Source organism: Neovison vison, chromosome 6 (genome assembly GCF_020171115.1).
Source record: "Neovison vison isolate M4711 chromosome 6, ASM_NN_V1, whole genome shotgun sequence".
Classification (NCBI taxonomy): domain Eukaryota; kingdom Metazoa; phylum Chordata; class Mammalia; order Carnivora; family Mustelidae; genus Neogale; species Neogale vison.
In genome coordinates, this window is record NC_058096.1 from 31,731,358 (window position 1) to 31,747,001 (window position 15,644).

At 34.1% G+C, this 15,644-nt stretch overlaps 1 protein-coding gene across 9 annotated transcripts in view; it reads right to left on the reverse strand.

The window, feature by feature from the left end:
* The window catches only part of ROBO1 (roundabout guidance receptor 1), a 1,191,004-nt gene that overhangs the window by 73,725 nt on the left and 1,101,635 nt on the right, over window positions 1-15,644 (reverse strand). For 7 of the 9 annotated variants that reach the window (XM_044251144.1, XM_044251145.1, XM_044251149.1 and 4 more), the window contains 3 exons: window positions 13,929-13,937; window positions 9,767-9,891; window positions 6,751-6,922 (listed from right to left, as the gene is read on the reverse strand). In XM_044251144.1, coding sequence (XP_044107079.1) covers window positions 6,751-6,922; window positions 9,767-9,891; window positions 13,929-13,937 — 306 coding nt within the window. The remainder of the gene's footprint in view (window positions 1-6,750; window positions 6,923-9,766; window positions 9,892-13,928; window positions 13,938-15,644) is intronic. The other 2 variants (XM_044251142.1, XM_044251147.1) reach the window with 1 other exon arrangement.

Below are 15,644 nucleotides of genomic sequence, written 5' to 3' on the forward strand. Positions count from 1 at the left end.
TCTACATTTTCTGTTGAGATTGGTTAAAATCAAATTAGAGGCCCCACCTGCTAAGTGTAGAGAAAAAGAATCAAAGCGTTTTTATTGCTTTGGGGTTTTAGAAGATTCTACCACCTGTGTTCCCTAGATCCTAAGAATGAATGAATATTTATTTCTAGACATTAATTAAATTAGTAACAGAATTTCTTTATAAGGGATTATAATTAAATCCAGTAACAGAGTGGCTTACATTTGGTAGTCTTGTTACATTTAGAAACAATCCAGTATCTGGGGATTTATTCGGTTTTCTGTATCTTTACGGTGCTTTGAGGTTGGAATCAGAGTTAGCATTATTCACATCTCCCCATCCTATCCCAACCAGGTTTAATGATACCGTTCCTCTGTCATTTATTTCTTCTTGGTTTACACTGGGTCATTTACAAAAATAAGGCAAGGGAAGAAGAAGAAGAGTAGGGTTGATTATCAGCTCCATCTGTCATGTGTCTTTGGGCCACTTCCTTAAATTCTCTAAGCCTCAGTTTTATTTTATCTATAATGGGAAGATAATAATGTTCTAGCTAGCTCAAGGGATTGCTATGAACATTTAAATGGAATAATAGATATGAACGTGCTCTGCTAATTGCAAAAAGATATACATATGTATGAATTTTGATATTGCCACTTACCCTGTTCTGTAAAAAACTGATACGTAAACCAGAGCTGAAGGATTTTATTAAAGCAATCTCATGTTTTTAGGTAGAAAAAAATGAAACATTTTGTTGTCATCATAGGGTAGAATAAAATACTGATAAAATATTTACATTTTCATAAACTAAAGAGTATAGTACTTTTTGGAGTCAAACATAAATTTAGGATTTATGAGAAGAACGTCAAGTTTTGGATCTACTAATTTTACACCGGCATTATTAAAATGAATTATCATTATTAGAATGAGTTTTAAAACAGTGATTAAGTCTGTCTTGGAGAAAGATGTGGCCCTAAAATGAAAATGTTCCAGGGAGCCTGGGTGGCTCAGTGGGGAGTCTGCTTCTCTCTCAGCCCCTCACCCCACTCTCCTGTTCTCTGTTTGTCTCAAATAAATAAATAAAAACCTTAAAAAAAAAAAAAAAGAAAAGAAAAGAAAGAAAGAAGACGCTCCCTAACTGTGCTCTCCAACACAGACACCATGAGCGTCCAGTGGATGCCGGACATCTGAACCTGGTTAGTGGGACTGAGGAACAGCGTGTGTAATTTTAATAAGCTTTAAGTAATTGAAATTTTATTTCAAATCGTCTCATGTGGCAGCTGGCTACCATCCTGGACAGTACTAAGTTTTGTTGTAAATCTCAGTTCTGCTGTTTATGATCTGTATGATTTGGGCATAGTCCTTCACCAGTCTCTGCCTCCGTTTCCTTATCTGTAACAGGAGACTTTGTCAAATTTAAAATTGTTGATATGTGAACAGTTCTCCGCATTACTGCCTGACACAAAGGAGGCACTGATAACTGTAACTTAGTATAGACAGGTATCAGTATGCTTGTGTTAGCTGTGGTCTCGGTCCTGGTATAGACAGGGCCACAGATGGTGTAACCCATAAAGCAAAGTTAAGCAAAGTTTACTATCTTTTCCTCACATTCATGAAATATATAAAAATCCTTTAAAAAAAAAAGAGCATATCATCAGAAGTCATATTTTAGTACCTCAAAAGCAATGATCATGAAGACTATGTTAATACATAGAAATACATTCATAAAATAATTTTAAGTGAAAAAATATAAGAGACTCAATTTCAGGAAACAAACTAAGGGTTGCTGGAAGGGAGTGGGATCGGGGTACAGGGTGTCTGGGTGATGGGCACTGGGAGGGGTATGTGTTGCGCTGAGCACTGGGTTTTGTGTGATGAATCACAGACCTATAGCCCTGAAACAAATAATACATTATATGTTAATAATAAAAAAATAAAATTTTAATATATATATATATAAAGGGAAAAATTAACATATACACATTGACGGGTTTAAGTATGAAAAGTTCATATTTATAGACCAAAAATATCAGAACTACATATCACAATTTCTATCAATTGTATATTGATAGAAATATACAATTCACAATGTAACTCACAAACTTATGAGTTAGTTAGGGAAGTACAAGTCACCTGTCCAAGTCGACTAGTTGGTAATTGTCAGGTCTCTCTTTTCTGAATAAAAGTTAACACTCATTTCATTGTATATCAATAACTATTGAAAGATGAATGCAAGTGATTTTAAATTTTACATAGCACTTGGTAATCATTAATTAATTTTCTCACATTCTAGTAATAAAGAAAAGAAACAATTTCAATTAAATAGGTGATGGGAATTTCTATGTTCCTGGGTCACATGCTACTTGGGATAGGTCACAGCTACAAACGACAACGTTTCAAAGACATTTTCTACTCCACCATATTCTGTCCCTCGTGTTTTATTCTGTCTGTCTTTTTCCCGTTTGCAAACAATAAAGAATGGTGAAGAAGCTAAAGTCAAATAGCATCCAGAAACTAGTCTGCCTACTTGCTGTCCTCTTTACTTGAGAACGTGCGAAAACTCGTGCTGTCAGCACTCAGGAATAATAGTTTGAAGAATGAATACATACTTGTTGTGTGTACAATGGCAATGAATTCCAAAAGAAAGAAAACAAAACTCAAAATATAGTACACCACCCCAGCAAACACAAAACCATCTCAGATCTCCTCTGGGACTGTAAAATGAAATAGGACTTTAAATGTTAGGTTTCTGTTTTATATTAATTCAGCAAAAATTGCTATCCTTGATCTAGTCTCACAAAGATAACAACTTATGACAATGCAGTATCAGATGGTATGTATGAAGCTTTGCTTTCAATAATTACTTAGAATAATAAGAAATACCTGAAAATATTTTTAAAAAAATTTTATTTATTTATTTGACAGACAGCGATCACAAGTAGGCAGAGAAGCAGGCAGAGAGAGAGGAGGAAGCAGTCTCCCTGCTGAGCAGAGAGCCCGATGCGGGGCTCGATCCTGGACCCTGAGATCATGACCTGAGTCAAAGGCAGAGGCTTTAACCCACTGAGCCACCCAGGCGCCCCTACCTGAAAATATTTTACCATAGTTTTCTTAGGCCATTTTTTCATGTACACCTGTATATAGAAATTGCTTGTGTATATGAAGTTGTCTTATAAAGTTGCAATTATAAATTGTGCCATTCTGTGTTCCACTTCTACATATTGGTTATATTGATCATTAGCAAGCCCATTAGCCATCATTTAATAGTATTAATATATGTAAGAAATTATAAAAACATTTTAGGTCATTCTAACTAATTGGGGCCAATAATATATAATATGTATCACAGACAGAGGTTAAGAGTAGGGGCTTTAAAAGGAGACAGTCATAAGTTTGAATTCTGACTTAACTAAGAGTTAGGTATTCATTCCATCCATGTTTCATCCATTCTTTCAAAAATTATCTATTGAGTATGTACCACATGTCAGACTTTGACAATCTATTACCGGGTATGTATTTATTGGAGAGACATGGGCCCTACAATCATGGAACTTAATGTCTAATGAAGAATACAAGAAAACAGAGAACACAGAAAAGTATAGGATGCAATCTTTGTATTGATGGCAGGGTAGAGAATGCTCATATTTGAGGAGGGAAGGAATACTTTTTGAAGTAAGTGAAATTTCAAGTCAGTAGAAACAGCATGTGCAGAAGTCTTCAGATAATAGAAGAGCTTAGCTAACACAAGAAAATGAGGGCATATAAGCAAATATAGAATTAAAAGCTGAGAATGCAGGGGTCAAATCATAAATTGTAAAGCACATTAAGGAATATAAACTTTATCCTGAGAACACTAAGAAATAAAATAATCAGATTAATATATTAAAAATTTCCTCCAGATTTTTTTTTTAATTTCAAAATTCTATCTTTAAAATCTTTGCTAACATTACACTTACTTTATCCTGAGGTTAGGATCAAGAAAAATATTTCCACTATCACTAATTCTATTCATTTTATTAGAGATCACAGTGCAGGACAAGTAAGAGAAATAAAATGTATAAATATTGGAAAGAAGAAGTAAAACTGGTTTAATTTGCGGTTGACACATTTTTTGCATAACAATGTCAAAATAATCTACCTACGAACTCTTACATATGATTTAGTAAGTTGTATTTAGCAAGTTGCTATTTATGGGGTTAATATACAAAGAATCAATTGTATATCTGGCCTCAAACAGTACAATAATGAAATATATATATTCTTTTTTTGAAATATATGTATATTTATATATATAATATGCAGTCACATCAAAAATCATAAAATATCATAGGTATAAGTCTTTCAAAAATACATGGAAGCTTTCTACCCTGAAAACTATAAAACATTGTTGAGAGAATTAAAGATCTAAATAAATCAAGAGATATATATGGGATATATACCATTTCCCTAAATTGGAAGACTAAGATTGTTAAGATATTAATTATTCCTAAACTGTTCAATAATTTAAGTGAAATCAAAATTGAAACCTCAGATTTTTTTGTTGTTCTTTGGTGGGGGGAGTGGAAATTGACAAGGTCAAATTTAAAATTTTAAAATTATTAGAAACTTCAGAGGACCTCTAGTGGTCAACTCCAAACAAGAAAAACAAAGTGGGAGGCTTACATTACCTGTTTGGAAGACTTACTATGAAGTGACAATAATTAAGACCATACATATTGGCATGAATATATAAATGGAATATATTAGAGAGGATAGAATCAGAATCACACATTTATGTTTATCTGAGTTATGATTAAGAGACCACTGTAATTCAGTAAGGAAAATACTGTCTTTTCCATAAATGATGCTGGAACCATTAGTATCCACATGGAGAGGAAAAGGAATTTTTGTCCTTGTTTTATACCATGCACAAAAGATAATTTAAAATGGATTAAAAACTCCTATCTTATAAGTATAGACAATGAAACTTCTAAAAAAAAGACATAGGAAGGGGTGCCTGGGTGGCTCAGTGGGTTAAAGCCTCTGCCTTCAGCTCAGGTCATGATCCTAGGACCCTGGGATCAAGACCCGCATCTGGCACTCTGCTCAGTGGGGAGCCTGCTTCCTCTTCTCTCTCTCTCTGCCTGCCTCTCTGCCTACTTGTGATCTCTGTCAGATAAATTTTTTTAAAAAGTCTCAAAAAAAAAAAAAAAAAAAGATCCAGGAAAACATCTACATGGCCTTAAGGTAGGACAGAAAATTAAAAGCAACAACTACAAAAGAAAAATAATACATTGGTCCTAATCAAATTAGTGACGTAAGCCTTAAAATCATCATTAGGAGAATGACTGAAACTAAATATTTATAATACATATCTGATAAATACTTGTGTCTGGAATATATGAGAAAATGAAAAAAAAAATGGGTACATTCATCTGCCAAAAGGCAAACCAAGATAATTGAGCGCATATGCCAATCTGTAGATTTGTATAAGAATATTTACTTCATTTTAAAAAGCCCATAAAGGGGGGAGGGGGGTTGGGAGAAGGGGGGTAGGGTTATGGACATTGGGGAGGGTATGTGCTTTTGGGTAAATTGGAAGGGGAGGTGAACCATGAGAGACTATGGACTCTGAAAAACAATCTGAGGGGTTTGAAGTGGCCGGGGGGGGGGGGGGGGTTGGGATACCAGGTGGTGTGGTATTATAGAGGGCACGGCTTGCATGGAGCACTGGGTGTGGTGAAAAAATAATGAATACTGTTTTTCTGAAAATAAATAAATTGGAAAAAAAAAGCCCATAAAAAAATAAAAATAATAAAAAAATAAAAATAAATTATAAAAAAAGGTGCCTGGGTGGCTCAGTGGGTTAAGCCCCTGCCTTCAGCTCAGGTCATGATCTCAGGGTCCTGGGATCGAGCCCCACATCAGGCTGTCTGCTCAGCAGGGAGCCTGCTTCCTCCTCTCTCTCTCTGCCTGCCTCTCTGCCTACTTGTGATCTCTCTCTGTCAAAAAAACAAAACAAAACAAAAATATATATATATACATATGAATGAAGCCCAAACTAAAAGCAATCTATCAATGGAAGAGTACATAAATAAACTGTGAGCTATTTATACAATGGAATACTATATAACAACAAAAAGAATGAATATTATATGTACATATATTTATTTTAGGTATATATATATATATATACAAATGTGTATATATGTTCTTATATGTTTATATGTATACTTTTTTCTTTTCTTCTCAAATTGTTACTAGTGTCTGACTCACAGTGTGAGACATCACTGACTTCATAATGCATTTGGCATTAATTAATTGGTATAAAGCAGTTGATAAACAGGACAGAATCACATTATTCATGGAAAACTAGTTCATTATGATGATTTGTGAGCAGGACTTATCAGCAATTCATTTTACCTCCTTAATTTGGTGAGAAAAAAAGGATCTTTTGCACTAGGAGATTTTAAGATAACTTTATTTTCTAAAACATGGACTCATTCCCATGAACAGATATTCAGTGTAAACTTCTTGCTTAATTGCTGTGCTTTTACGGATCTGACTTGATGCTAGAAATGTATAGGATAGCTAAGTTAAAATGAGAATAATTCTACACTTAGTCATTGTATCGGCCTCCTTTTTTAGCTTTTACACCAAAACTGCTCTCAGAAAGAATACACAGTAGAAAATAAACACATTTACTGACACTCTCTTTAGATCATAAGCCAAACTTGAACATTTTGAAATAAAATGCTCTACTTTACCATCAGTAACTTCCAAATATGCTTTTGTGATGATACTCCCGGCAACATTTAAAGTCTGGCAGATATAATAACCGACATCAGACCGCTGGACGTTGGTAATGGTGAGATCTCCAGTCTGGGAGACTGAAAAGCGGCTGCTTGACTGTGGTGGCTGATATGAGAAAAGCAGATTCTAGAACCCAGTATTGGGGAGGAAAGAATAACAACAACAGGTTAATCGCTAGGTTCTGATATTTTGGCATGATATATACATACTTATAAAGAGCTACACACACACATGTACATACCGCACATGCATATATACCCAAATAAGCTAAATATTCTTCCATTGCATACCCCCCCATAGAGATACACACATACACCTAAACACGAAGTTTAATGACCTAGCCTTTTAGGAGGCTTTTAAAATTTCATTTTAAAATTTAAATAAATTCTAAATATTGATATGTACTTTTATAATTATCAAACAATACTAGATATATTTAAGAATTCATAATGGAGTTTTATTTTTTTAACTTTTTAATTTTTATATTTTAAAGATTTTATTTATTTTTTTGGCAGAGAGAGACACAGTGAGAGAGGGAACACAAGCAGGGGGAGTGGGAGAGGGAGAAGCAGGCTTCCTGCTTGGCAGGAACCCTGATGGGGAACTCGATCCCAGGACCCTGAGATCATGACTTGAGCTGAAGGCAGAGGCTTAACCCACTGAGCCATCCAGGTGCCCTTATTCATCTTTCTATATAAGTTAGCTTATATACAAAGTTAACATAAGATGTGATGTTGTTTTGTGGTACAAATTTCCCACTATGCATCAAAATTTGTTCCCATGTTAAAGAGAGTGTATATTACATGGGAAATAACACTTCATGTCATTGCTTTTCATGAAATAAAGTCGAGATTTCTTCTAACCAAATGAAGTTGTTCCTTTTTAAAAGTTTAATTGCTTTTTTATCTTTTTAAAATTTTTATTTATTTATCTGAGAGAAAGAGAGATTGAAGGAACAAGTGGGGAGAGGGGCAGAGGGCGAAGCAGCCTCCCTGTGGAGAGAGAGCCTGACATGGGACTCCATCCCAGGACCCTGGGATCATGAGCTGAGCCAAAGGCAGACACTTAACCGACAACTGCTTTTTAACACATATACTTTTATAAAGACTTTATCTACAGCTCTATGAATACACGCCCAGTGACAAAATTGTAGGAAAAAGTATGTTGTATCATTAAACCAAGTCAAAATTATTTCAAAGTTTGACATAGTTTAAACTAAGTAACTTAACAATTTAATAACTAAATGAATCATTTGTTAAAAGATTTTATTTATATATTTTTCAGAGACCGACAAGGCACAAGCAGGTGGAGCAGCAGGTAGAGGGAGAAGCAGGCTCCCTGCTAAACAAGGAGCCCTGCGGGACTCCATCCCAGGACCCTGGGATCATACCTGAGATGAAGGCAGATGCTTAACCCACTTAGCTACCAAGGCGTCCCTCAATGAGTCACTCTTCTAAGAGCTTCTAGTGGATTTACTATTACCACTATGTAGATATTCTTAAATAATACACTTTCTGTTGTAATAAAATATTTCATTTTTCCTTGTCTATTATTTGTGACCAGCAAATGTAGTCTTGGAGGCCAAAGAGAATGTGTTAGAGACGACGAAGATACTGTAACTCAAGAGGGTCCACCTGCCATAAATTTGCCTACCAGTGTGAAAACAAAGGTGAACCAGATGCACTGCCTACAAAACGTTAGTAAATGCAGACAGTAAGCTACTTCTAGGTTATCTGTAAGAGCTCATTAAAAGCAAGACCACGAAACAATTTACCCAAGGTTGATTCAAGCAAAAAATTAAAAAAGGTTAGGAACAACTATATTCAAAATGAATGAGAAGCTTTTTTACAGGTATCAAAAAACAAGTAAAGGGAAATGCTTCATTTGTTGAAGCAAGCAAATCAATAAGAGATGAGAAAAAAGACTTAGATATAAAAACCATTTTAAAGTTTCCTGTTATCTTTAAAGTAAAATTATTTCAAAATTTCCTTTTTATTAAGCTGAAACCCAATAGTGAACTTAAAGAACTTAAGAACATAGAGCTTTATAATGTAGTTCAGTGTACATAGAAAAATCTGGTTTATAAAATGTTTAGAGTTATTTGATATCTCATATATATATATATATCTCATATAACAATCGTATATGATAGTTTTCAAAGAATTAGAATATACTGAACTATATTTAACATGACAGCTATATTAAATAGACTACCACATAGTTTGGTGAATCTTTGATTGACATATATAAATTGATATATATAATTGATATCTATTTATTGATCCACATACAGACTCATACATACTTACATACATAAAGAAGTGAAGGCACTTGAGATTCCTGGTATTTTCAGAGAAATTGCACTGAGTAACTGTCATCTCTGTTTTAAACGTGTGTAAATCTCTTTTAACATATAATTACAGAGGCGCCTGGGTGGTACTGTTAAGCGAAGGACTCTTGCTTTCAGTTCAGGTCATGATCTCAGGGTTCTGAGGTCGAGCCCCAAAACAGCTCTGCGCTCAGCACAAGGTTGGCTTAAGACCCTCTCCTCCTCGACCTTCGCTCCTCCACCCTGCGTGTGTGTGAGCATTTGCTCTAAAATAAACTAAACACATCTTTTAAAAAAACGTAATTACAGATATCTGAGTAACAGAAATAAAAATTAAATTATGTTGAGAAAAAATGTAATTTTTAAAAAATGTGGCTGAATTGGAAATAAAGGTAAATTTAATATGATAATTACTATGCAATATAACACCCTATGTACTAAAACTAGGAAGGGAAAATTGCTTTCCGATTTATAACAATAAAGGAAACTTTGTCTTCTCTCTCATAGTTGAAATTTTCTAGGGCATTCAGAGATTTTACAGTTCTCTTAAAGTAACAGCTATACCACGAGATAATGTTTTGGGTTTTCTTATGTATCGGGCGCCTGCCTTTGCTGATTGAAATGCTAGAGTAAGGTCTTACCTGACTCCCCTCTCTTCTCCAAAAAATAGCTGGTTGAGGATTTCCGGTTGCTTCACACTGGAACGTTACTGTTCGTCCCAAGGCAACAACCTGGTCACGGGGTTTCACAACAAAGTGTGGAGGTTCTAAAGGAGATGAAACAAATTATTGGAATCAAAACCATGTAGTTATTAACCTAATTGAGACAATTTGCTGATACCCCAAATGTGCTGCCATTATTTTGTACAACTCATTATGCACTATAAGATGTAATGTACCCATTCTCATCCTTAATTTAATTGAAGCTAAATTGTTAAGTGCATATTTATAGAAAGGAATATAATTTTTTTTTCAGTGAAGAGGCTTTTTTTTTAATCAGCTGAACTTTTGAAGATTAGCCTCCACATTAAAAAGAATTCTTGAGCTGCAATTTGACCCTTTACTTTCAAAGTACACCTGAAATGTGTATGAATAAATACCTTTTCTCATTTAGAGCTGCTTAAAGGTGAATGGACTTTAATCATACAGCCAAGGACCTCCTGATGTAAGCAGGCCCTAAAATTACTTTAATTAACTCCAAAGCTCCTGAAATGTTACCATGAAAATTATAACCATTTAGAATCTTCAGTCCAATTACTTGAATAGAAATGAATTTAAAGCAATGGAAGAGTCAAATGCCTCCTTCATTTACACAGGCAAGGGCAGGTTCGAACAGAATATATATGGAAATGAGGGCAAATTTGAAACATCTGCTCATCCTGACATTATAAATACTGCCAGCTTTGTCCAAACTGTTTGATTTATACAGACTTAAATGGCCACTTCATCCAGCAGTAAATAGAGTGTCAGAAAATTGTGTCAGTTACACTGAGCGCAATGGCAGCTGAAAACATTAGGTGTGCTGACGGAGTCACTCGGGGAAAGGGGGGGAAGAAAAGCTTGTTTGGGGGCCATGCTTTACGGTTAGAAAAATGTGCACTGATTGTAAGTCTTTTTACCTACTGTTTACACGTTTCAAATGCATTTCTTATCAGCTGTTTGAAACACTTAATTATTCTCCTCTCTTGTCTCAGTTCAAATGGAAGTGAACATTTCCAGCCAGGCATTTATACAGGAGAGGGTACTTCCCATCCACTTTTTAAGACTGTTGCATTATTTTAAACCTTTTCTTTAAAAGTACTTTTAGTTACTTATAGCAGTCACTTGGGATAATGCCTTCAAGGGAATAGGAACCAAAAATTATATTCAGATTATGTCTACAAATGCTACCACTCTGCTCACAAGATTTCTTTGTTAATGAAGGTGAGGGTTTGAAAAGGTGCTTTTCTCTTGATCAATACTGTCTAGGCAACTACATCTAAGACATATATACAAATATTTATAATATTATATATAAATTTTGTAAATCTCTCATTTGAAACATAACCCTCTTAAAAAAAAGAGAGAGATGTAACAGAATTTGTTGCAGATTGCATAGTGGCAAAACTGAAGAAAGCAATTAGATCTCCTAACTTCTAAGATTAGTGTGTTTTCTTCCATACTCCCTTTTTCTTTTTAATTGAAGTTTAGTAGAAATTATACCATTTGCCTAGGAAATTATAGGAGACCTGAAAAATCAGGTCAAATGCCTTCAAATGTCCTGTAACTTATGGGGAAGAAAATACGAAGTTAGGAGATAGAGTTTAGGTTCAATTTGGTAACACTGAAGTTCTAGCTTATAATTTTTTTAAACTCTGATTGTAATTGAGTGGTTTACTCGTGAATTTAGCAAACACTATCATTATCCAGGTATAATAACAGACATGTGTCTCATTGCCTGGGGATTTTCCTCCATTTCCATCCATACAGGAGCATTTGATTCCACAGTTAGGGGCTGAAATAATTGAGGTAGAAATCAGATCAAGAAATTGAAAGGATTGACTGGATGATAAACTAAATCCAGAAGAGAGTTTGGTTTGTTTCAATAAAAGAAAAAACAAATGATTTATTAAATGACTGGGGGAATATGACTTTCCAATATGCAGGGAATCTGAGTAGGAAAATATAAATGTTCAAACCACTCAGAGAAGTATAAACTTCGGGTGGTCTCTTTCCTAAATCTCAGAAGCATGTCTAATAACGTGTGCCAGAACCCATGTTTCTTTTATAAAACGCCAGCTCTCCTCCAACCTCAAAGACTTATTTGGGAACAAGGGATACAAACCCTTATGCTAACTACATTTATCCTGCAGCAATCCTTCCACACAAGATATCTGCCTGGAAATGAATTTACTATGTTTTGCAGGCATCGTCTCGAGCCAACATCAACAGTGACATCAGCCACAAGATATGTCTTAGAAATATAACTTTAAAAAATCCTTTACTATGTGTTTGTTAAATATTTAATATAAATATATCTCTATGAGAATGTAAATGGATTAAATGGTCCTCTGTCTATCAATCTAGCTATCACCATCATCTAACTTTTTAGATTGGGAAGGCCATTCATCACATCCATCTATTTGATATTTAGGATAAAATGTTGGAACATTTTTTCAAAGACTACATTTAAACTTGCTAAAATTGAAAATACATAGCCATGTTACTAACGTCACAGAGGGTCAGTGTTAAAAATTTAAAAATTAGACAAGCAAAGAAAATAAGAAGAGCTACCTATAATTCAGCCATGCAAATTGGACCACAGTGTTTTAAAATATGCTTCTACAATATCGCTTCAATAGCCATTTAATAGTTTATATGCAAATTATTACATTACTCAACCAAGCTCTTGTTTTTAAATTTGGGTTTGTTTCCAATTTTCACTATTAAAAACAGCAGTGACATTAACATTCTTCCCAATTATTTCAAGATGATTTCACCTGACGCCTCCCCTATAGGGCACTTTCCTCCCTAACCTTACAAACGAAACATTAACATCTTCGCCAAACTGAGAATAAAATCTGCTATTAACTAGCCTTTTTATGTTCATGAAATTAAACATTTATTTTCACATTACCTTGTCACTGATATCCTATTTGTTGGGAATATTGTATTCCTATGCTTATCTTTTTTATTTTTAAGAACAATTGACAGGCAAAATTTTATCCATTTCTCATCTATGCTGTAAATATATTTTTTCACTTTATAGACAGTCTCTCTAATCTGGTTAAGCATTTTTGGTATTCATTCTATCAATAAAATATAGATCATATGATATATAATAAATTAGGTAAATAATCACCTCCATTTTCATCCTACACTTTTGTCTTCATGCTTTTTGATGTTTAAATATTAATCCATATATATTTTTACACTTATGGTGGCATTTAGAAGGCTATTTTTTTAAATAGTCCCTTAGTGCATCACCATTATTGAACAATCCATCCTATCTGTATTAGTCTGAACACCTTTAGAATATCTGTATAGCTCTTTAACTTAAAAAATAGGGAGTTCTTAGAGTCAATTTATTGCCTGGCATACCACTTAGCATCCTCATGCAAAATTCGCCAAAAATGGTGTTCCAGCACATTTAAAGGGTGAACGTACCTTCTTGAACGTACTGATCATGAGAGTACTTGGGAACCTAATGACTATTTATGTGAGGACACGTGTTTATCAGAGCAAACTTCGATACATTTTGGAAACATCCTGCAATTATTTCTTACATAAAATGAAATGAACCTGACACATAGAAATGAAAATGAATGCATACAGCCCTAAGTGCAAGGTTTTTCATCAACAGCACTTTGAATGACCATTACAGAAGAATAGTTAGAAAAGCTCAGGTTGATAGACATGAATTCATAAACATAAATATTTTGGGTTAAAAAAACCCAAATCGTTCTGGGGGCACCTATTTTTGTTTATCTTGTAAAATATAAATTGAAATAGTACTTCACCACGATATAGACCTATCACTTATTTTATCACTCAATTAAGGAGAGAAAAAAAAATAAAAGGACGCAGATCACACATCATTTAATAAGACATAAAGTTAGCAACCCCATTACCTTTACTCTTTGTCACAGTTACCCATACTTCCTGCAGACTTTATTCTGTGCAGTCTGTCTTTGTGGCCAATGACAAGTGAAACATGGAGGCTGATTGGTTGAAGGACATGGAAGGGTATGGATGGAAAGGGGAAGAGAAGTTCCAGTCACAGTGACACGGTGATTAGAAGATGGCCAATAAAATGTCAACTTACCAGACCCAACTAAAACAAAAAAAAGAAAACATGAAATAAATAAAAAATAAAGAAACAGAAACGAAACAGAAAAAGTAATAAGATTTGACTTAACAATGATATATATTTTTTAAAGTAAAATAAAGAACACGTTAATATTTGGCTCATTACGGTCCATGAATGAATATTTGTTAGCATTTTAAGTATAATCATGAGTAACTTAAAAGCAGAAATGAGTCTTAAATTTCTACTATGATTAAATGACAGAACTACAATGGATGATAGCCATACAATTATAAAACATACTTCAATGACTACGTTTGATAGGGTTAGATAACTACATATGTAATGGGTTTAAAAACACTATAAATCTTAACTGCTAAGGCTACTTAGAATAGAAACCAAGCATCTAAATCTAAGATAAAGCAGTGTTAAATCATACAACTCTACCATCAGATTAATTTTTTAAAATGTTCGTGCTACCAATGATATTCTATTAAATCCATGTTTCTCATACTTGAATAAGCACATAAATCACCCTAAGACCTGGTTAAAATACAAATTATAATTCCATAGGTCAGGAGTGTGGCCTGAGATTTTGTATTTCTAATAAGCACGCAGGTACTGCTGGTCCACAACTATAGGCCGAGTAGCAAGGTTATTAAAAGGTTATTAAACACTTAAATCCTTGCAAAATTTTAATTGAAAAGACACAGAAAAAATATGAAAACTGGTAAAACTTTATAAACCTATCTAATGAAGTCAGAATCACATTACCTGCTTTCAACCCTAAAACACTGGGCATTTTAATATAGAAAGTTCAAGTGATAACATACTTGAAATATTGGAAGATGACTATTTTGTTTTGCTCTTTTAGAGACAAAGGCAATAACTGCCAAATGCAGAACTTTTTCATGGAAGTATACAGCCATCACATACAGCCACCATACATTTGATTCAGGTAAATAACTCCCACATCTTTAAGCAAATCAAAATTACTTTAATCTGATACACATTCCTGTAGTTTAAATAAATAAACAGTGCCAAGCACTGGTACTTATGTGAAAGGGTACAACTTTAAAATAGTGACAATACGACAATAAAACAGAACACAACAAAAAACTTCCATCAGACTATAAACAACCTTCGCAAGTTATTTCCCAGGCTGCATCAGAAATTACATTTCCTTAAAGCCTGCCCCTAGGGAAAAATAAAACACAAGGGGCTGGGGAAAGTTCAGGTGTCGGAGGGGATCACAGGACATTTTGGTACAATGTATGGTCTGAAGCAATACATTCAAGCTCAATTTATGTTGCTTCGCGTTTGCTTTATGGGTATGCTTAGTAATCCAAGCAGAAGGATAAAAAGGTATGCTTTAAATAAAATACAGAATAATAAAAAAAAAATAAATGAAAAGCAAAACAAAACAGAGACAAACGCTGTCTTGCCTGTTGTTACCTCATAAGCAAAATTTTCAGAAACACATTTCAACTCACGTGTTCCCTTCATGAGTAAAATAATTTGTCTTTCTTTTTCACTCTAAAGAAAAAAAACTTCAAGCATAATATTTCGTGCACTCAGGCAAGGAATGGTAAAAAACAAAACAAAATGAAAAAAAAAAAAAAACCAACCAAACAACCAACAACAACAACCTTTTCCTAGCTTATTTAGGTATGATCAACAGATATGCCACCTAGACTTGAAAACAGAGTTTTTGAATCCTTCAACAAGATACTG